General features: G+C 36.2%; 1 protein-coding gene across 9 annotated transcripts in view; it reads right to left on the reverse strand.

The window, feature by feature from the left end:
* The window catches only part of MARCHF10 (membrane associated ring-CH-type finger 10), a 259,755-nt gene that overhangs the window by 198,311 nt on the left and 36,809 nt on the right, over positions 1–24,635 (reverse strand). For all 9 annotated transcript variants that reach the window (XM_007482534.3, XM_007482531.3, XM_056817044.1 and 6 more), the window contains one exon: positions 3,752–3,856. In XM_007482534.3, the coding sequence (XP_007482596.1) occupies positions 3,752–3,856 (105 nt within the window). Of the gene's footprint in view, positions 1–3,751; positions 3,857–24,635 lie in introns of those variants that run through there.

The following is a 24,635-nucleotide window of genomic DNA, read 5'->3' on the forward strand; positions in this document are numbered from 1 at the left end:
TGTCTCAATTCTAGTCTTTACTTTGTAAGAATTGCAATAATATTTCTACCTCGATATATATTTTATGAAGTTTATTAGAAAGGGTAGACAATTATTCCTCTAAGTAACCTGACCACGTGGTCCCTAGCCGGCAAGTCTCTTCCTCCTTCCCTTCACCTGCCTGCTCTGTTCCTGACTTCCTCCTTCTTCCTTCTCTTCTTGCTTCCCAAAGTCTTGACTTTTATTGATGTACAGTACGTAGAAGGACACAAACCTGGTGCAACTGTGTTATGTCAGGAATGTTTGATGGACAGGTCAAGCTACTAAGGAGGGGGTAGAAGGCCATTCAAAACATAAGGTAATTGAAGTTGGGGGAAAGTTGTATCTAGGACCTCAGACTCCAATCTCAGACTCTAATAAACCAATTAATGGATGCTGCTTTTATATCATTGTAATAATCCCATAAACAGCATTTTGTTCCTTTTTTCCCTTTGTGAATTGTCACATATATGATGATGGATGGACTTCATCAAACTGGTTTCAACCTGTATACAAGTTTTGGATCTCTGCCAAGGTTGAAAGATTGACTAAATCTGTAGAACTTGTGACAAATATCCATGAGCTTCAGAAGCTTTTTAATGATACATAGCAAATAGCTATAGAGACTCATGTGAATTCTAATGATAGCTGGTGGAACCTCTCATGGCTGTAAGGAATGGGTTTTGTTTGCAGTTATCTTTAAATGAGCTCTTATAATTTAGGGGATTTTGGTACTTTTTAGAATCTGTATTAGTTGTACTACTGTTTTTAAAAGGCTTTAACCTGGTGAAAAAAATATGTACATTCACACTGTGGATCCTGGCCAAGTTAAGAGTGATATAAATTTCATTTTTGAGTGAGCTCCTTTTGTGTTGTGCCTCTGCTTGCCTAACACATTGTCACATGGAATGTGAACTGTGAAATTATGATTTTTAAATTATCTTTTCTCTTTATGTTTTTAATAGGATATTTTTTTCTTTCTTTTTTCCTAACCTTGGTGGTACCTGAAGTACATAAAATCAGTATTAATGGGTTTTTTTTGCCTTGAAGGATACAGTTTACAGAATAAGTTTACAGCATCTATTAGCCCTAATAATATGCATACCCCAAAAGCTTTCAACTATAGAAATCTGCCATACATTGATAAATGTTATGGGACTTCGTTTAATGATTATGTCTGATTCCAAGAGAAGGAAACAAAAGAGCCACTATACAGTGCCAAGTAGCATGAGGTCAAAACAGACCAAATCCAATTCTGGGAGTATTGTTGAACTTCTATGCCAATACAAAAGGACTTGAACCTAGTGAGTGAATCGAGGTTGTGGCGCTTGACATATGTTAAGATGCAGGACTCCCTTGAACCACACTTCATGTGCAATGCTTTGAGTCAAGTATCTCAGGTTAGCTATAATCCTGGCTCCCCCTATCTCTGACAGTGATGGTAAAATCAGACCAGGGAATGATTTTTCCCATTTGCTGATGAAACTTAGTCCTTTCACTCTTATAGTTTGGCAATTTTCTGCAGTCCTGGCTACAAATGGGTAAAGTGCTGTGTTGCTGCTACAGTCCTATAGGCTTGTGGGACATAAGTCACTTTAATTGAGCCTTGCTGTGATTCAAGGTTTTTTTTTATTTTTTACTCAGAATTTTATACACTTAAGATTTTTATTTTACTTTTTTCATTTCTGTATTTCTTATTTTCATACAGAATTTCATTTTTTTACTCTTTTATTCAAGATTTTTGGGGTGGTTTGTTTTCATTTTTGTTTTGACAATTATTTCATATACCTCATAACTCAGTCATGTATCCCAGTATGATTCTGATGTTGGTCATCACCCTCCTCGGTGGGGGGGGAGGGGAGATTGTGTAATTATCCTAAAATCCAAGATTTAAAAATTTTTGGAGAAATTTCAGAAAAAGAAACTTGCCAACATCCTGAATCAAGAAAGTGGATCCTTTTGGAGAAGGTGCTGAAAAGATGCCTGAAGAAGCCACACACTGCATCAAAAGATCCAGAATGAACTTTGGAATATAATGAACTGAATTGAAGGAGGTTGAACATACTTATTCTGAATGTAAACTCTTATGCCAAAGGGGACTACCCCCTAAATGGCATTTTGTCAATGAGTCTATCAATCAGTTTTTATTTTTACTCTCATCTCTAACAATTGTAACTTCTTCTTAGAAAAATACAATATTGTATGTACTTTTAGCTAGAAGGTATTTAGAGTTATAAGATAGTTATATTTGAATGATCCATTGGGGAGACTGGTCTCCCAAAGGATCACAGGGTGAATTGTGTCAAGGAAGTTAATTCCCTCCCCCTTCTGAGTAGCTTGACCTGTCCATCAAATATTCCTGACATAACACAGTTGCACCAGGTTTGTGTCCCTCTATGTGTTGTACATCAATAAAAATCAAGGCTTTGGGCTTGTGAGGAGGGAGAAGCAAGAAGAGAAGGAAGAAGGAATTCAGGAACAGAGCAGGCAGGTGAAGGGAAGGAGGAAGAGACTTGCCGGCTAGGGACCACATGGGTCAGGTTACTTAGAGGAATAATTGTCTACCCTTTCTAATAAACTTCATAAAATATATATCGAGGTAGAAATATTATTGCAATTCTTACATCTTCCAATATTTCCCTTCAAATACACAAAAAGGATACTCATTAATTCCTAGATATGCTGACTTCCTCTCTACCTCTTTGCACATCTTATTCTTTTCCTTGAAATTCTCTCCTCCTATTTCTGTCTGTTCCATTCTTAGGTTTCCTTTGGTGTTCAGCTTAAATGCTATTTTTTCCATTAAGTTTTCCATAACTGTCCTCTGAACTACCATAGCATTTTGTTCCTGTTATAGTACTCATGTAGCATATTCTATAATTCCATAAGTTATTTGTATAATTTTATCTCCACCACTAGAGAAGATGGCAGAGGTCCATGAAAGAAGGAGACCATATCTAATTATACTTTTTATTCTGCATACTTAGTACATAGGAGGTACTAAATAAATGTTGAACAAATGGATATTGAATGAATAAGTGATTATCATTTGAACATAGTCCTTGGTTCTCAGATCTTACATAGGATAGATAAAATTCTTCACAGAGAACATGGTAGAGGTCCAAGACAGAAAGAAACTTGTCTAATTTTGTTTTAAATTCTCCTTAGTTAGTACACAGTGGGTATTAAATAAATGTCCATTGAACAAATGGGTATTGAATGAACAAACAAATATCATTTGAACATAGTTTATGGTCCTCAGACATTATCTAGGATAGATAAAATTCTTTACAAATAAGGTCTTAAATATAAGTTAACTGATGGTAGATAGATTTACTCTAGAACTAAATAATGATATAAGCATTAATATTAAGATAAATTCTTACTCCAACTTAAAAATTTTTATCATATAAAATTAATGAATGAAAACCTAGTTTCAATAGTCACTAATAAGATGCAGTACCTCCAACTTTTGAGAATCATAGGTTTTTCAAATTATAGAAGGTCCATGTTTTTCAATCCATTCTTTAATAGACAAGGAAATGAGAATAGTGACAGTTAGCTGGTATAAGAGCCAAGAATGCAATTGAGGTGTCAATATGCTCTATCCACTGTATCACATTTTAGTATTTTTCAATATCTACTATTCACAAAAGACTTCTGGATACATATGAAGAAACAAGCAATCTCTTTTAAAAAAAGGAAAATATAAAAATGAAAACCTCTTAAGTACCTGTCTGGAAGATGATATAGATATACTTGAAGGTCGGGGTCTCTCAAAACTTGCCTCTTGCCTACAAAATTGATCTCGCTTCTTCTCCTGTCTTCTCAGGCAAGCCTAAAGAACAAAAAGATATCTTAGGTTTTCATTTAGTTCCATAGTTTATTCTCAGTGTAGTGCACCTTAAAAAAGTTATACTTTTCTTTGACCAGATTTTTAATTTCCCAGGGAAGAATTACATTTAACAGTATAGATCAGTACATTGTCTGCAACATCAAGTCCTGGGGTTTTTTAAGGTTAAATATCTTGCCAAGTGTCACATATGCAGTATGTCTCAGAGAAGGAACTAAAAACCAATGGGGAAACAAAGAATGAAATAATACCTTCTGTCAAGGAGCTGGCATTCTTCTAGGAGAAACAGCAGGAATACATATAAGTACATGCTGAATAAATATTTAAAAATAATACAAGATAGCTGGGAGGACACTAGCACTTGGGGAGGATTAGGAAAGACCATGTAGAAAGTGGTACTTAAGTGGTACCTTAAAAGAAAATAGGGATTTTCAGAAGAAAGGTAAGGAAGGAAAAGCACACAAACAGGAGATGAGGAATATTTTGACAGTAGATTTCTTAATAAATTACATGAGGTCAATTTTGGCTGAATTTTGGATGTGGAAATGAGAGTAATAAGAAGAATGGTAAGGGCTAGGCAATGATGGTAATGTCTTGCCCAGGGTCACACAACTATAAAATATCTGAAGCAAGATTTGAACCTAGGACCTCCTGATTCAATTCACTGAACCACCTAGCCCTTACCACTCTAAGTTCGGTTCAGATTGTGAAAGGCTTTAAAAAGTTTTATATTTTACCCTAGAAGTAATTGGGAACCACTGAAGTTAACAGAGTAGAAGAGAAACATAGTCAAATCTAAAATTAAGTAAAATCACTTTGGCAATTGTGTAAATAGATGGAGAGAGCAGAAGACTGTCAGGAGAGACTTGAGGCAAAGAGGCCACTTAGGAACTGTTGTAATAGGGTAGGCAAGGTGATAAGTTTCTAAATCAAAGTAATAGTAGTCTGAGTGGAGAGAAGGGGGTGGGAAGTAGATCATTAATGATATTGTGAATGTTGAAATAGCAAATTTTGGCAGATCATTTTATATTGGAGAAGAATGATGAGTCAAGGATCACACTAAGATTATGAACCTTGGAAACTGGAAGAATGATGGCACCTTTAACAGATACTGGAAAGTTGGGGAGAGGAGTGGTTTTTTTGGCAGGGAGGAAAATAATAAGTTCTGTTTTGGACAAGAAGAATATGGGCTACTTTAGGGACATTTAGTTTGAAGTGCCCAATGAGATATTGGTGATATAGGTCTAAAGTTGAGGAAAGAAATTGGTCCTGAATATATCAAACTATTAATCATCAGTTAAGCCCGTAGGAGTGGATGAGATGGCCAACAGGGAGAATGTAAAGAAAAATGAAAAGACCCAAGTCAGAGGCTTGGGATACAGCCTTGGTTAGGGGGTAGGATATGGATGATGAGCCAGCAAAAGGAACTGAGAAGATATGATCAGATAGCTAGGAGGAAGAACTGAGGGCATAGTTTCACAAAAACCTAGAGGCAAAAGTATCCAAGAGAAAAGGATGTTTGGCAGTGTCAAAGGCAGCACAGAGTTTAGGAGAATGAAAACTGGAAAAGTCAATCAAATCTGGCAACTGAGAGATAACTGGTAACAAGAGGGAAAAATTTCATTTGAATGATGAGGTTGCTCTATTCAATATGCCAAATTGCTTCAGGTGCTATATATCCCCAAATATTCTTTTAAATCTAGTTATCTGATACAACAGAACCCATTTCAAACCTCTCCTTAACTCTTCTCTCAACTCATAAAGCTGGATCAAAAGAATTACTTATTTTGATGAAGATATTGTTCAAATAAATATAAGCTAATTTTTGCTGTGTAGCACTTATATACCTGAATAACATCTTCCTTTATCAAATTAATGTCTGAGGAATAACCCATACATTTCTTATAAGATCAAAGTCATTCTAAATTATAATAAAAATCAATCCCCAAATACAAAATATTAATAAAAGATTATCTTTCTTTGCTATTAAGAAATCAAGTGTCAAAATATTCCTCATAGTATTATATCAGAAACTGAGGTTATCTTCTGTGAATGTGAAGAAATCTTATTTGAAAGTATAGAAACCACTGGGGGAAAAAGTCTTTTCCTTTAAACTTGACATTTCCCCAAACCTAGTATCATTGATTTAAGAAGATTAAGACAGCATTCTTAGAAGAAACCATATGGCATAGTGCTCTAAGGATTATACTTACAGTCAGAAAGCCTTGGTTACAAGGTTTCCAATCTTCCTCCTGGTAGTTAGTAGCTTATGGTCACAGAGAAATCACTTAAACTCTGTACTCCTTAAGCAACTCTCAAAACTCTAAGTTACATTCTTCTTGCATTTTCATTCTCTATCAACAGAAATAGCCCCATAATGAAATTTTGATTATTTTTAAAATTAATTTATTTTTAAATATCTTTCTATGCTTACATGATTTATGTTGTCTCCTTCCTCTCTTCCCTCCCTACTCCTGAAACTGATAGGTAATTCCACTGGGTTATACATGTGTTTATGTGTAATCAATTGATACCTATTTCCATATTATTCATTTTTGTAATGGAGTAATCTTTTAAAACCAAAACCCCAAATAATATACCCATAGATAAAAGTAATAAATGATGTGCTTTTCCTTTGTGATTCTACTCTCACAGTTCGTTCTCTGAATGTGGATAGTGTTCTTTCTCCTAGGTCCCTCAGGATTGTCCTGGATCATTGCATTGCTACATATAACAAAGTGGATTACATTTGATCATTCACAATGTTTCGCTTTCTGTGTACAATGTTCCCCTGGTTCTGTTCATTTCACTCTGTATCAGTTCATGGAGGAGTTCTTTCTAGTTCATATAGAAATCAAGCAAGCACAATAGTATTCCATCACCACAATATATCACAATTTGTTCAGTCATTCCTCAATTGAGGGACACTCCCTCATTTTACAATTTTTTTTGCCACCACAAAGAGTGCATCTATGAATATTTTTGTACAACCACCTCACACATACTGGAATTTTGGATCACCAGGGAAATCTTATATTGTTTTTGTATAGTTGTTTCAGTCCTATATGACTCTTTGTGACCTCTTTAGGGGTTTTCTTAGCAAAGATACTAAAGTGGTTTTACATTTCCTTTTCCAGCCCATTTTATAGATAAGTAACTTGCCCAGAGTCACAGAGCTAATAAATGTCTGAGGCCACATTTGAACTCAGGAAGATGAGTTTTCCCGAGTCCAGGCTTTGGCCCCTCTATTCACTGAGCCAACTGGCTGCCCCCAAAAGAAAGATAGAGCCAAAGATTAAGAAAATCCTAGGGCTGACTTCCGGGTAATCATGGCTGCAATCTAGATGCCACACGCTTCCTCTCCCCGGCACCGAACAAAATAGATTACATCAAAGGAGCATAAAAATCACCTTTGGAGGAACAGAAGGACTCCCCAGTACTCCCCAGTACCCTACAGAGGCAAAGGTACATGGGGTTTGAATATTTCCACACTATAATAAGAAGGAGGAAAAGCTTGCACAGAAACATAAACTGAGCCACCCTTACCCCCCCCACCTCCCCCACCAAACCAGAGTGAGCTACCAGAGAGCTCACTGGGACAGTGAGTGAGTGGGGAATGTCTCTGTCTGGGGGGGCACTCCAGGGTCCTTGGGATCTGGGGACTGCCAGGAAAAAACGTCTCAGGGTGGTTTCATGGGAAAATCCTGTGCTGAGCACAGGGGGCCCAGGGAGCAGTACTCAGAGCTGAACACCTGGGCAGTTTGGCTCTGATCAGGGGCCCAGCACTCTAAGAAACCTCTGAGGCTGGGAAGAACTAGTCTGAGGCAACCTAAATTCACAGAAAACCCACCCATATCACCCAGACCCCAGACCAAAAAGGAAAGGGGAATAAAACCACCAAAGGGATGGTTCACATGGCCCAAAATCAAGCCTCCAGGAAGAAAGGGAAAAAGGTGACTGTTGAAAACTTTTATGGTGGAAGTACCCAAGGAAAAGAAGAGAATGAGGATGAAATAAAAAAAAATCAGAACATGCTTCCCAAAATGGAAACTATCAACAAGCTCTGGAAGATCTCAAACTGGAACTTACCCAAAAGATGGAAACCTGGAAAGAAAAATGGGAGAAAGAGATCAGCAGTCTGACAGATAAGACTGCTCAATTGGAAAAAGAGCTGGAAGCATCCAATAGAAGGGCAGACAAAGCTGAAAAGCAAAACCAGTCCCTAACGACCAGAATTAAGCAACTCGAAGAAAGTGAGATCATAAAACAGCAAGAATCAATAAAGCAAAGCCAAAAAATTAATGAATTAGAAGAAAACATAAAATATCTCACTGAAAAGGTCACAGACTTGGAAAACAGAGGAAGAAGAGACAACCTCCAAATTATCGGTCTCCCAGAAAAACCAGAGATAAACAATAAACTCGATATTATTCTACAGGAGATTATAAAAGAAAATTGCCCACACGTTCTGGAGCAAGGGGGCAAAATAGAAATAGAAAGGGTTCATAGAACACCCTCTATACTAAATCCCCAAAAGACAACCCCTAGGAATGTAATTGCCAAATTCAAGAGCTTCCAAGAAAAGGAGAAAATCCTACAAGAAGCCAAGAAGAGGAGCTTCAGATATAAGGGGGCTCCCATAAGGATCACATACGACTTAGCGGCTAACACACTAAGAGACCACAAAGCATGGAACACGATATTTAGAAAGGCAAGAGAGCTGGGTCTCCAACCAAGAATCAACTACCCAGCAAAACTGACTATATACTTCCAGGGGAAAGTATGGGCATTCAACAAAATAGAAGATTTACAATCATTTGCTAAGAAAAGACCAAAACTTAGTGGAAAATTTGATATCCAAGCACAGAAAGCAAGAGAAACATGAAAAGGTAAATATGAAAGAAAGGGAAAAGGAGATAAATCTTATCTTTTACTTTAAGTCAAACTCTCTTCTAAAAGGACTACATTTACATCAAATTATATATATTAATAAGTGGGGAAAATGTTTTGTGTAACTCTCAAAAATTGTATGCATCATAAGAGTAGTTAGAAGAAACATGCATAGGGAAAGATTGGGGCATTAAGAAGATTTGGGGAAAGTGGGGGCAAAGAAAGGAAAACAGGGGAAAGGGTCGAAAATATTAAGATTTACTTCAAGAAATAGAGGGGACTTAATAGAATAATCTTTCCCATATAAAGATACACATGGGAAGGGGAGGGGAAGAACTCTCATATGAGAAGGAGAGGAAGAGAGCATGAAGTGGAATTACTTAAACCTTACTCTCAGTGAAATCAAATCTGAGAGGGAAGAACATCTAGATCCAGTGGGATCCTGAATTCTATCTTATCCATTAGGGCAAGAAAGAAAGGAAAATTAAGGAGGGGGGGAGGGAGTATAAAAAAGGAGGGAAGGCGAGGGGGAAGGGGAAGGGAGCATAAAAAGGGAGGGGCTAGAAAGGGAAGCATATCAAGGGAGGGGACTAGAGGGACTGACCTAAAGTAAATCACTGGTTCAAAAGGAGATAGCTAAAGAAGAAAGGTCAGAACTAGGGGAAGATATCAAAATGCCAGCGAATCCACAAATGACAATCATAACTTTGAACGTGAATGGGATGAACTTACCCATAAAACGTAGACAAATAGCAGATTGGATTAGAACCCAAAACCCTACCATTTGTTGTCTTCAAGAAACACATATGAGGCAGGTTGACACTCACAAGGTTAGAATTAAAAGTTGGAGTAAGACCTTTTGGGCCTCAACTGTTAGAAAGAAGGTAGGAGTGGCAATCATGATATCTGACAAAGCCAAAGCAAAAATAGACCTGATCAAAAGGGATAGGGAAGGTAAATATATTCTGTTAAAACGGAGTATAGACAATGAGGAAATATCACTAATCAACATGTATGCACCAAATGGCATAGCATCCAAATTTTTTATAGAGAAACTAGGAGAATTGAAGGAGGAAATAGTAAAACCATATTAGTGGGAGACTTGAACCAACCACTATCAAATTTAGATAAATCAAACCAAAAAATAAACAAGAAAGAGGTAAAAGAGGTGAATGAAATCTTAGAAAAATAAGAGTTAATAGACATATGGAGAAAAATAAATAGGGACAAAAAGGAATACACCTTCTTTTCAGCACCACATGGCACATTCACAAAAATAGATCATACACTAGGACACAGAAACATGGCACTCACATGCAGAAAAGCAGAAATAATAACTGCAGCCTTTTCAGATCACCAAGGCAATAAAAATATTGATCAGTAAGGGTACATGGAGAGCCAAATCAAAAATTAATTGGAAATTAAATAATATGATACTCCAAAATTGGATAGTTAGAGAAGAAATCATAGAAACAATTAATAATTTCATTGAGGAAAATGACAATGGTGAGACCTCCTTTCAAACCTTATGGGATGCAGCCAAGGCAGTACTTAGAGGAAAATTCATATCCCTGAGTGCATATATTAACAAATTAGGGAGGACAGAGATCAAGGAATTGGAAATGCAAATCAAAAAACTTAAGACCAAACAAATTAAAAACCCCCAGAAGAAAACCAAACTAGAGATCCTAAAAATTAAGGGAGAAATTAATAAAATCGAAAGTGACAGAACTATTGAACTAATAAACAAGACTAGAAGCTGATACTTTGAAAAAACAGACAAAATAGACAAAGTACTGGTCAATCTAATTAAAAAAAGGAAGGAAGGAAGGCAAATTAACAGCATCAAGGATGAAAAGGGGGATCTCACCTCCAATGAAGAGGAAATTAAGGCAATCATTAAAAACTACTTTGCCCAACTATATGGCAATAAATATACCAACCTAGGTGATATGGATGAATATTTACAAAAATATAAATTGCCTAGACTAACAGAAGAAGAAATAGATTTCTTAAATAATCCCATATCAGAAAAAGAAATCCAACAGGCCATCAAAGAACTCCCTAAGAAAAAATCCCCAGGGCCTGATGGATTCACCAGTGAATTCTATCAAACATTCAAAGAACAGCTAACTCCAATACTATACAAACTTTTTGACATAATAAGCAAAGAGGGAGTTCTACAAAACTCCTTTTATGACACAAACATGGTACTAATTCCAAAGCCAGGCAGGCCAAAAACAGAGAAAGAAAATTATAGACCAATCTCCCTAATGAATATAGATGCAAAAATCTTAAATAGGATACTAGCAAAAAGACTCCAGCAAGTGATCAGAAGGATCATCCACCATGATCAAGTAGGATTTATACCAGAGATGCAGGGCTGGTTCAATATTAGGAAAACTATCCACATAATTGACCACATCAACAAGCAAACCAACAAGAACCACATGATTATCTCAATAGATGCAGAAAAAGCCTTTGATAAAATACAACACCCATTCCTACTAAAAACACGAGAAAGAATAGGAATAGAAGGGTTGTTCCTAAAAATAATAAACAGTATATATAAAAAACCATCAACTAATATCATCTGCAATGGGGATAAACTAAATCCATTCCCATTAAGATCAGGAGTGAAACAAGGATGCCCATTATCACCTCTATTATTTGACATTGTATTAGAAACACTAACAGTAGCAATTAGAGAAGAAAAAGAAATTGAAGGCATTAAAATAGGCAAGGAGGAGACCAAATTATCACTCTTTGCAGATGACATGATGGTCTACTTAAAGAATCCTAGAGATTCAACCAAAAAGCTAATCGAAATAATCAACAACTTTAGCAAAGTTGCAGGATACAAAATAAACCCACATAAGTCATCAGCATTTCTATATAATTCCAACACAGCTCAGCAGCAAGAACTAGAAAGAGAAATCCCATTCAAAATTACCTTAGACAAAATAAAATACTTAGGAATCTATCTCCCGAGACAAACACAGGAACTATATGAACACAACTACAAAACACTTTCCACACAACTAAAACTAGACTTGAACAATTGGAAGAACATTAACTGCTCATGGGTAGGACGAACCAATATAATAAAAATGACCATCCTACCCAAACTCATCTATCTATTTAGTGCCATACCCATGGAACTTCCAAAAATTTTTTTTACTGATTTAGAAAATATCATAACAAATTTCATTTGGAAGAACAAAAGATCAAGGATATCCAGGGAAATAATGAAAAAAATACAAAGGAAGGGGGCCTTGCAGTCCCAGATCTCAGACTATATTATAAAGCAGCGGTCACCAAAACAATCTGGTACTGGCTAAGAGACAGAAAGGAGGATCAGTGGAATAGACTGGGGGCAAGCAACCTCAGCAAGACAGTCTATGACAATCCCCAAAATCCCAGCTTTTGGGACAAAAATTCACTATTTCATAAAAACTGCTGGGAAAATTGGAGGACAGTGTGGGAAAGATTAGGTTTAGATCAACACCTCACACCCTACACCAAGATAAATTCAAAATGGGTGAATGACTTGAACATAAAGAAGGAAACTATAAGAAAATTAGGTGAACACAGAATAGCATACATGTCAGACCTTTGTGAAGGGAAAGACTTCAAAACCAAGCAAGACTTAGAAAGAGTTACAAAATGCAAAATAAATAATCTGGAATACATCAAATTAAAAAGTTTTTGTACAAACAAAACCAATGTAACCAAAATCAGAAGGGTAGCAACAAATTGGGAAATAATCTTCATAAAAACCACTATCAAAGGTTTAATTACTCAAATTTACAAAGAACTAAATCAATTGTACAAAATATCAAGCCATTCTCCATTTGATATATGGGCAATGGACATGAACAGGCAGTTCTCAGCCAAAGAAATCAGAACTATTAATAAGTGCATGAAAAAGTGCTCTACATCTTTTATAATCAGAGAGATGCAAATCAAAACAACTCTGAGGTATCACCTCACACCTAGCAGATTGGCTCACATGACAGCTATGGAAAGTAATGAATGCTGGAGGGGATGTGGCAAAGTGGGGACATTAATTCATTGCTGGTGGAGTTGTGAATTGATCCAACCATTCTGGAGGGCAATTTGGAACTATGCCCAAAGGGTGATAAAAGACTGTCTGCCCTTTGATCCATCTATAGCACTGCTGGATTTGTACCCCAAAGAGATAATAAGGAAAAAGACTTGTTCAAGAATATTCATAGCTGCACTCTTTGTGGTGGCCAAAAATTGGAAAATGAGGGGATGCCCATCAATTGGGGTGAACAAATTGTGGTATATGTTAGTGATGGAATACTATTGTGCTAAAAGGAATAATAAAGTAGAGGAATTCCATGGAGACTGGAACAACCTCCAGGAAGTGATGCAGAGCGAAAGAAGCAGAACCAGGAAAACATTGTACACAGAGACTGATACACTGTGGTACAATCGAAGGTAATGGACTTCTCCATTACTGTCAATGCAATGTCCCTGAACAATCTGCAGGGATCTAAAAAATACTATCCACAAGCAGAGGATAAACTGTGGGAGTAAAAACACCAATGAAAAGCAACTGCTTGACTACAGGGGTTGAGGGGATATGACTGAGGAGAGACTCTAAATGAACACTCTAATGCAAATACCAACAACAGGGAAATGGGTTCGAGTCAAGAACACATGTGATAACCAGTGGAATTGTGCATTTGCTATGGGAGAGGGAAAGGTGGTGGGATGGGGGGCGGGGAGGAAAAGAAAATGATCTTTGTTTCCAGTGAATAATGTTTGGAAATGACCAAATAAAATAATGTTTAAAATTAAAACACACACACACAACACACACACACACACACACACACACACACACACACACAACACACACACAGAAAATCCTAGGGCTTAAAAGTAGCATGTGTAGCCACAGAGTCAAGCCTAGGTTGGAGACCTGTACCATTAGTCTATGTCAGGATCATTTACATCATTGATGTAGAAGAATTTATGCCTGTAAGCAAAACTCTGAATTCTCAAGATAGAGATTCAAGACCATATTCTGCCTTGATGATCAAGACATAGGTTTGGAGGACTCTCCTCATAAAGTAAAAACTAATTCTCTTATGCTCCAAAATTAATACTCTCATAAAAATGTAAAATGCATAGTTAGTCATGCTCCATGTAACTAGGATCTATAAGAAATCAGGGTAATCCTAAAAGAAATTGGACAGTGCAAGTAATAAAATTCAACTCATTATGAATTCTTTTTTCCTTTTTGCTTATTTTTTAATTGAAATTTATTTCTATGGGGAGCACTGCATATATAGTTATTTGCCAAAGACAGATGCTCATGTTCTCTTAATCTACTGTTAAGAGGATCAAAAGAAGGGAATACAGATGAATAGAAAGAGGGAGGATATAGCATCAATAAATGCAGGAAAGGCCAATCCAAGTTTGTGAAATGAATAGAATTTTTGTGGACTAAATGTCTTTTGAAAATTATCTCTAAGAGTATATGTGGCTTCAATAGTTCTTTGCCAAAAAGGGGAGGAGGGAGAGAGACTAACTCATATAGTGACAAAGGGATGATTCCAAGCTCCTCCTGTTCCTTTTCTTTGCAGCTCTTCATATCATTCTATGAGTAGGAGGACAGAACAGTGGAAAGGCAGATATTTTCTAATTCTTTCTAACCTTTTTACAGCCAAGCAACTTTTCAAGTGTTATTTAAACACCAATCCTTCTCCTTTTGCATTTAAAGCTCTAGTAAACAGTAAGAAAATAAATATGGTAATAAATCCAGGATTATGGAACTACAGAGATGCTTCCCTAATTCTTTAGTTTTTCTATTTATAATGAACTGTTATGTTTTATTTGCCATTGTTTTAACTTAAAACTATCCACACCAAAATGTCCTGGTGACACTTCAAACTCAGTGTGTCCAAAACTCAGCTTATGTCTCTTACTAATTTCTCTTAATGTTACCACCATCTTCTCAGTCACCTAGGCTTATAACCTGAGAGTCATCTTTAGTTCTTCCTTCTCCTTAATCCAACAAATCCTATTAGTTACCAAATGTCTTTTAACTTTACTTCTGAAATTTATTTCTTGATTGATTCTTTCCTCTAAATAACTAAATTCTGAGTGGCAGAGCCAAGATGGTAGCTTAATAACAGCAAAAGCTGAAACTGCTCTGACAATCCTGCCAAATCAATCTTTTAAAAATGTCTCACAATGACAGGAATCAAAAACCAACAGCAAGATGGAGTGAATGGGCTCCCCTACTAAACACAACTTAAAAGGTCATCAAAGAGAGTTAATTTTCACAAGATTTTCATGAGAGAAGGGGGAATGAGAAGCAAAATTGCATATAGAGAAATGCTGGCCTACTCCACCATCACCAACACCTACTGCACCAGGTTCTGAGCCTGGGCGTAGGCAAATGTTGGGATCCTGGGATCTTGCCTACACCACCAATAACAGAGGACTCCAGACCACAGTCCCCCTTGAAGACCCAGACTCTGACACCAGCCCAGAGTGAATCCCAGAAGTCCAAAGCACGTGGCCCTTTCAAGCCTGCTTTTTGGTGAAGAAGTCCTTAACCCCAGGGCAAAATACATCCAAGTACTGAGACCTGTAAGGCATCAGGAGAGGAGACAGAATCAGTAGCTTTGAGAACTCCCAGTCCACAGGCTGGGAAAATGAGCAAACAGCAAAAGAACAACCTAACCCTAGAAAATTCCTATCAAGATAAAGAGCAAAGCACAGAATCACCAGGAGAAAGTGAGGTCCAAGCAACCATGTGGAAAACTTCAAAGAAAATAATTATTAGTCTCAGGCTCTGCGAGAAGTAAAAAAGGAATTAAAAAATCAAATAAGACAGGTCAAAGAAAATGGGGGAAAATAAATGAAAGTAATGCAAAATGAAAATAACAGTTAAAGAAAAAGCAAAATTTGTCAACTGGAAAGAGGCACAAAAATCCAATGAAAAGAAGAGTTCTTTAAAAAACAGAATTGACCAAATGGAAAAAGAGGCAAAAAATCCAATGAAGAAGAGAGTTCCATGAAAAGTAGAATGGTCCAAATGGAAAAGGAAGATCTAAAAGTAATCAAAGAAATTCATTCTTTAAAATTAGAATTGGGCAAATAGAATTTAAAGACTTCACAAGACATAAGGAAACAATAAAACAAAATCAAAAGAGTTAAAAAATGGAAGAAAATATGAAATTTCTCATTGAAAAAAAAAACAATTGACCTGGATAATAGAACCATAAAAGTCATGACAAAAAAAAACCCTACACATCACATTACAAGAAATTATCCAAGAAAACTGTCCTGATATTTTTGAACAAGAAAGTAAAATAGAAATGGGCAAAGGACATGAATAGGCAGTTTTCAGATAAAGAAATCAAAACTATCAATAAGCACATGAAAAAGTGTTCTAAATATCTCTTATAATTAGAGAAATGCAAATCAAAACAACTCTGAGGTACCACCTCACACATAGCAGATTGGTTACTATGACAGCAAAGGAAAGTAATAAATGTTGGAGGGGATGTAGCAAAATAGGGATACTAATGCATTCCTGGTGGAGTTGTAAACTGATTCAACCACTCTGGAAGACAATTTTGAACTATACCCAAAGGGTTTTAAAAGATTGCCCTTTTATGTAGCCATACCACTGCTGGGTTTGCACCCGAAAGAGATAATAAGGGAAAAGACTGGCACAAAAAATATTTATAGCTGTGCTCTTTGTGGTAGGAAAAAAATGGAAAATGAGGGGGTATCCATCAATTGAGGAACAGCTAAACAAATTGTGGTATCTGATGATTATGGAATACTATTGTCCTTAAAGTAATAACAAACTGGAAGAATTCCATGTGAACTGGAAAGACCTCCAGGAATTGATTCAGAATGAAAGGAGCAGAACCAGGAGAACATTGTACACAGAGACTGCTACACTATGGCACAATTGAAGATAATGGACTCCTCTAGTAGCAGCAATGCAATAATCCAGGACAATCCTAAGGGACTTATGAGAAAGAATACTATTCAAATCCAGAGAAAGACCTGTGGGAGTAGAAATGCAGAAGAAAAACAACTGCTTTATCTCATGGTTCAATGGGGATATGATTGGGGATGTTGCTTTTAAATGATCACTCTATTGCAAATAGTAATAACATGGAAATTAGTTTTGAACAATGATATATGTAAAACCCAGTGGAATTGCTCATTGGCTCTGGGAGGGGGGAAGGAGGAGGAGAGGGAAAGAATATGAATCATGTGACCATGTAAAAAATTCTAAATTAATTTTTTTAAAACAATAAAATATAAATTAAAAGAATCCACAGATCACCTCCTGCAAAAATCCTCAAATGACAACTCCCTGGAATGTTATAGTCAAGTTTAAGAGCTCCCAGCCAAGGAAAAAATACTATAAGCAGCCAGAAAGAAACGATTCAAATATTATGGGGCCTCAGTCAGGATTTCATAGGATCTGGCAGCTTCCACATTGAAGGACTGGAAGGCTTGGAATATGATATACTTGATGAAAAGAGAATTGGTTTACAATCAAGAATCACCAACCCATCAAAACTGACTATATTCTTTCAGGGGAAAGTAAGGTCATATAATAACATAGAAGATTTCCAAGCATTCCTGAAGAAAAAAATCAGACTTAAACAGAAAATTTAATGTCCAAATATGAAATTTGAGGAGCATTAAAAAAGTGAATAACAAAGAGAAAAAATTTAAGGGCTTCAATAAGGTCAAATTGTTTATATTCCTACATGGAAAGATATTATGTTACCCTTTAAAATTGTTATCATTATCATAGTAGTTAGAAGACATATATATATATAGAGAGAGAGACAGAGGGTGTGGTAGTAAGCTCTTTAGGATGGTATGTAAATAACTACACTCTTATTCAGGCCCTTGTGTTTTCTTGAGTAAGTATTTCATATACCCCCTAACCATTCTTTTCAATTCTTCTATTCCATACCCAATCAATCCTTCACACTTCTGCATAAGGAATGCTCCAATTTCAATGGTTCCTTACTACCACTAATAATGTATAAATTCCCCAGCTTGTCATTCAAATAAACAATATTATTTTGATCTGACTATTAAAAGTTGTTGCTAGTCACTCAACTAAACTCATAAAGGTTCAGGTCCAATGGAGTCCAAGCTCACCCTGGCACCTTATATATGTACCAAGCAAAGTTCTAAGTAAGTGCTATAATATCTACATATCTACAGTTCTCAAATGAGAGAAAGGGGAACATTTAGTAAGTAAATAGTATATGCTAGTAACTATGCTAAGCTATCTCCTTTGATCCTCAAAACCACTCTGGTATAATTTATCTCCATTTTATAGTTGAAGAAACTGAGTCAAACAGAGGCTAAGTAACATTTCCAAATAGACAGCTGATTTTTCTATCCTTTCACTCTCTCTTCTTCTGTGGGGTATCACCAACTCTCAGTCAAATAATGTATAGATTTACCCATTTAAAAATTAGTTCTGACCCACCCTCATTCCCTACAAAGCTAAGAATTTTGTATAATCATGTATTTTACTAGTATAATACATAGTCATATATTATACTAGTACTATATTATATACTATTAACACAGTATATAATATTCTATATTCTATGTCCTGGTCAAATTGGACTACTCTTCTCTTCACTTTTGTCCTGTTCTCTCCCATCTCTATACTTTTGTTTCTTATTTGCATCATTCTCCATGTTTAAAATAGTCTTTTCCCTCTCTTGTCTATTGAAGTGCCTCATTTTGTTCGAAGCCCAATTCAAATTCAGCCTTTTCCAATAAAGTCTTACCCAATTCCCATCTGGGTGAAAGTGATCCCAACTTCCTTAGATTTATCATAGCACTTTGCCAGACAGATCCTCTAACTTCGCTTGTATCACCAATACTTATACATATCCTTTTCCTCAAGAAATGAAAAAGACCCAAATGAAGGACTACATAGCAATCAGTAAATCCATAAAACCAGAGATCCACTGAAGTACAGAAGTCAATCTTTCCTCTTATAGATGGAAAACCTCTTGAGAATAATGTCTTTGTATCTTCAAGAACAAGCACAGGGCGTGTACAAGTAAGTATTGTTGAATTAAGTAAAAAGAGATGGAAAGCAATGGAACGGGCAATGGATATAATTATAGACACTTTACTCAAATTTCATTAAGAGAAAATGGCCATTTGACCTTTTAAATATTTACCTTTTAGTTATAATGATTAATGCCTACATTATTTTAACTTACTGTCTGCCCACATGACAAAAACAGGTTGGGTTTTTAGTGGTTTATTTTTATTTATATCTTCTATTTTACATCACTTTCATTTCCAATATAGCTCTTCCCTACTCAGAGAGTCATTCATTCATTATCACAAAGAATAAGAGGAATGAAAAATGGATATCTCAGCAAAACTAACCAATACAATAATCAATTCTAACATTACCCATCTTCCATACCTACTGCCCCATATCTCTGCAAAGAAGGGAAGGGAGTTACATTTTTTCATCACTTCTTCGGGTACAAGCTGTGTCATTAGAATTATATACCATTTGTATTTTGGTTCTCTTCATTTATATTGGGGGGAGAGAGAGAGAGAGAGAGAGAGAGAGAGAGAGAGAGAGAGAGAGAGAGAGAGAGAGAGAGAGTCAGTCATTCCTGGCCACTTAACTATTTAGGTCACTTTGAGTCATTTCCTCTAAATCTTCCCACACTTCTCTGAATTATTCAGATTTCATCTTTGCTTAGTATACAGTAACATTATATTAGTACATTGTAATTTGTTTAAGCCATTCTCCAATCAATGAGCATTTACTCTGGTCCTAGTTATTTACTACTATGTAAAGTGCTGCTATAAATATTTTCATGTATGTTGGATCTTTCTTTTTATCTTAGACTTCTTGAGGTACTTAGCTAGCAGGGGGATCTCTAAGTCAAAAGAGTATGGCCATTTCAGTCTTTTTCAACATGAGACTAAATTGCTTCTCAGAATGGAAAAACCAATTCACAGTTACATCATCAATGTTGTTTTCTGTCATAATTCCTCTCCCATTTACTGTTCCCCTCTTCTCCTCTTTGCCAATTTGTCGAGTATGAGGTAAAACTTTGGGGTTGTTTTGCCTGAATTTTTTTTTATTATTAGTGATTCGAACTGTCCTTCTCTTCCCCCTTTTTCTGTTCCTTTATTTCCCTGTGTAGGGAGCTCCAGGAAAGGAATTTCTTCTAACAAAGCAGTTGAGCATTTTCTCTACAATTTAATATCTTAAGGAGTTGCCTAGAATACTGAGAAGTTAACTGACTTGCCTAGGGTGACAAAGTTAATATGTATCAGTGACTAGACATGAATTCAAGTCTTTCAGATTGTTGAGATCAGCTCTTTATCAATGATAATAGTAATATATAACATTTATATAGTCCCTACTATGTGCCAGGTACTCTGTTAAGTACTTTACAAATATTTCATCTTGATCTGCACATTTGGCCTACCTGAGAGGCAGATGCTATTTTAATATCCATTTTGCACTTGAGGAAACTGGGGCAGACAAAGATAAAGTGAATTGCCCAGGGTCACAAAGTCAGTAAGTGTCTGAGGCTGAATTTGAATTCATGTCTTTCTGATTCCAGGACCAGGGCTCTATATACTATACCACTTAGCTGCCCCATTATGCCATATAGTTTCACAAGTGGTTAATAGCTTACTAGTCATCTTTTTAGAGAAATTTTTAAGTCTCATTGGACAATGAAAGGTCCACTGAACAAAGTTCAATTGCATCTATTAAGGATTCTCTATGATATTAGCATATGTATAAGAGACTCTTTGTTGGAGGAGAGCCTTTATTTAAGGTTGAATTTTACTCTACTGAATGAAATGCTTTTTTGTAAGCAACTGTAGCATACCAGGTATATTAATTCATATCTTGAAAGTATGATTGATGTATTGATATTGTATCTTATGTATTCATTTACCAGACTCATGGTCGTGTTACTTATTGATTATTGTATTGCCAAATGTTCAGTCCAAAGGACAAAAAGAATTCCTGAGCAGGATATTATATGCCACAGAGTCCTAGCTCACACTTTGTTAGACCACATTCCTTTCCAAGCCACATGTTTGATTAACCTCCTCCTTTTTGATTATGTGATTGTCAATTGAGCCAATGTTAAAGCCTATGGCATGTCACATGCTCATTAGTTACCTCCCACTCCACATTCCTAAACTCTCCAATAAAAGTTTGAGGGCAGGTGTGGAGCCCTCTCTCAATTCCATATGAGGAGCATGGCAACATGTAGCCCATATTTTTTAACTCCTTGTCTCTGAGTCTATTTCTCTCCTCTATCCATATTCCCTCAGTTTCTAATCTCCTTCTCAGGTGTCCACCCACAAGAATTGTAAGATATAACTACAGGAGGTTACAGCAACAAACAATAAAGAGCAGGAACACTTATTCTCTGTACTTTAAAGTCAATTAATTTACTATATATATGGTCTGTTGTAGAGAATTACTAAATCCTACCAGTTCAGTTCTTAAATTATCACCAAGGAAATCCACAATATGCATATGGGTCATTAGCCTTTTTATGGATATCAACATCATCTATATTACTTTCCCCCTTTCTTTTGGCATCTTTTTTCCCATTAGATAACTTATAAAATGATCATTCAGGGATTACTGCCCCAAGTGGGCCTGGATTTCTTCAGCAAGAGTCTGGCCCAGATCTTAAACTCTTAAAAATCATGTCTTCTTCTTCAAATAGAACATTGGGGTCTGAGGGTTAGAGGGTTAATGTGGTGATTCCTCTGTCAACAATAATGAAAATAAGCAAACTGAAGAAAGACTGCTCATTCTTATCAATATGACTCCTACAGTAATACATAGATATTTTGTGTGTGTTGCATAAGAGCATGCTTTATTTTGGTGGTGACATTTTTTTCATTGCTCACAAATTCCAGCAACTTCCCCCTGTCTTCCAGAAGGGAAAAAAAAAATTATATTGCTCAATTCCCTAATAGCTAATCAATCAAGAACTCAACATTTTATTTTTATCAATGCCCCATTACCTTTGTGTTTTTTTTTAATTTTATTTAATTAGGTAATTTAGAGTATTTTTCCATGGTTACAAGAATCATATTCTTTCAATAACCTCCCCTCATCCCCCTCCCAAAGTCAATGCACAATTCCACTGTGTTTTATATGTGTTGAAGAACTCCACATTTTAAAGGTACTTTATTTTTTATTTGTTTCCTTTTTATTTTATTTTATTTTATTTTTTATTTTTAAACATTATTTTATTTGGTCATTTTCATACATTAATCATTGGAAACAGAGATCATTTTCTTTTCCACCCCCTCCCCTTCCAGCTCTCCCCTTGCCAATGGGCAATTCCTCTGGGTATCATATGTGTCCTTGTTCGGAACCCATTTCCTTGTTGTTGATATTTGCATTAGGGTGCTCATTTAGTGTCTCTCCTCAATCATATCCCCTCCATCCCTGTAGTCAAGCAGTTGCCTTTCCTCGGTGTTTTTACTCCCAGTTTGTCCTCTGCTTAAGTGATTTTTCTCATAGATCCCTGCAGATTGTTCAGGGACACTGCATTGCCATTAATGGAGAAGTCCATTACATTCGATTGTACCACAGTGTATCAGTCTCTGTGTACAATGTTCTCCTGGTTCTGCTCCTTTCAATCTGCATCACTTCCTGGAGGTTGTTCCAGTCTCCATGGAATTCCTCCACTTTATTGTTCCTTTTAGCACAATAGTATTTCATCACCAACATATACCACAATTTGTTCAGCCATTCCCCAACTGAAGGGCATCCCCTCATTTTCCAATTTTCGGCCACCACAAAGAGTGCAGCTATGAATATTCTTGTACAAGTCTTTTTCCTTATTATCTCTTTGAGGTACAAACCCAGCAGTGCTATGGCTGGGTCAAGGGGCAGACAGTATTTTATTGCCCTTTGGGCATAGTTCCAAATTGCCCTCCAGAATGGTTGGATCAATTCACAACTCCACCAGCAATGAATTAGTGTCCCCACTTTGCCACATCCCCTCCAGCATTCATTACTTTCCTTTGCTGTCATGTTGGCCAATCTGCTAGGTGTGAGGTGATACCTCAGAGTTGTTTTGATTTGCATCTCTCTGATTATAAGAGTTAGAACACTTTTTCATGTGCTTATTAATAGTTTTGATTTCTTTGGCTGAAAACTGCCTATTCGTGTCCCTTTCCCATTTGAAAAATGGAGAATGGCTTGATTTTTTGTACAACTGGTTTAGCTCTTTATAAATTTGAGTAATTAGACCTTTGTCAGAGGTTTTTGTTATGAAGATTTTTTTCCCAATTTGTTGCTTCCCTTCTAATTTTAGTTACATTAGTTTTGTTTGTACAAAAACTTTTTAATTTGATGTAATCAAAATTATTTATTTTACATTTTGTGACTCTTTCCAAGTCTTGCTTGGTTTTAAAATCTTTCCCTTCCCAGAGGTCTGAAATGTATACTATTCTGTGTTCCCATAATTCAGTTATAGTTTCCTTCTTTATATTCAAGTCATTCACCCATTCTGAGTTTATCTTGGTATAGGGTGTGAGGGGTTGATCCAAACCTAATCTGTCCCACACTGTCTTCCAATTTTCCCAGCAGTTTTTATCAAATAGTGGATTTTTGTCCCAAAAGCTGGGGTCTTTGGGTTTGTCATAGACTGTCTTGCTGAGGTCATTTACCCCAAGTCTATTCCACTGATCCTCTTTTCTGTCTCTTAGCCAGTACCAAATTGTTTTGATGACCACTGCTTTATAATATAGTTTGAGATCTGGGACTGCAAGGCCACCTTCCTTTGTACTTTTTTCATTATTTCCCTGGATATCCTTGATCATTTGTTCTTCCAAATGAACTTTGTTATGGTCTTCTCTAATTCAGTAAAAAAGTTTTTTGGAAGTTCAATGGGTATGGCACTAAATAGATAAGTTTGGGTAGGATGGTCATTTTTATTATGTTAGCTCGTCCAACCCATGAGCAATCAATATTTTTCCAATTGTTTAGATCTAGTTTTAATTGTGTGGAGAGTGTTTTGTAGTTGTGTTCATATAGTTCCTGTGTTTGTCTCAGCAGATAGATTCCTAAGTATTTTATATTGCCTCGGGTGACTTTAAATGGAATTTCTCTTTCTAATTCTTGCTGCTGAACTCGGTTGGAGATATATAGAAATGCTGATGACTTATACGGGTTTATTTTGTATCCTTCCACTTTGCTAAAGTTGTTGATTATTTCGACTAGCTTTTTGGTTGATTCTCTAGGATTCTTTAAGTAAATCATCATATCATCTGCAAAGAGTGACAGCTTGGTCTCCTCATTGCCAATTTTAATACCTTCAATTTCTTTTTCTTCTCTAATTGCTACTGCTAGTGTTTCTAGTACAATGTTAAATAATAAAGATGATAATGGGCATCCTTGTTTTACTCCTGTAAAGGTACTTACTTTTGAAAGGTTCTGTGCTAGTCTCTAAGGATACAAAGATGAAAACCAAAACAATTTGCATTCTTTATAACCTTTTTTAAAAATTGCTGATATCTTTTGCTTATTATCTTCATTTCTCTATATGCCCTTTCCCCTTGCCCCTACATAAAAAGGAATCCGCTGTAACAAAAAATAAAAAGGGAGGAAGGTGGAAAACACATAGGAAATACCTATTCAATTAACAAGCATTTATTAGATACCTACTATATTCTAGGCACTATGCTAGGTTCCAAGGGAGCAGAGACAAAAATGAAACAATTGCCATCTACAAGGTGGGAGAGTCAACATGTATACATCTAAGTATATACAAAATAAGTATGAGGATAAGGC

The sequence above is a fragment of the Monodelphis domestica genome, chromosome 2, assembly GCF_027887165.1.
Source record: "Monodelphis domestica isolate mMonDom1 chromosome 2, mMonDom1.pri, whole genome shotgun sequence".
In the NCBI taxonomy this organism is placed as follows: domain Eukaryota; kingdom Metazoa; phylum Chordata; class Mammalia; order Didelphimorphia; family Didelphidae; genus Monodelphis; species Monodelphis domestica.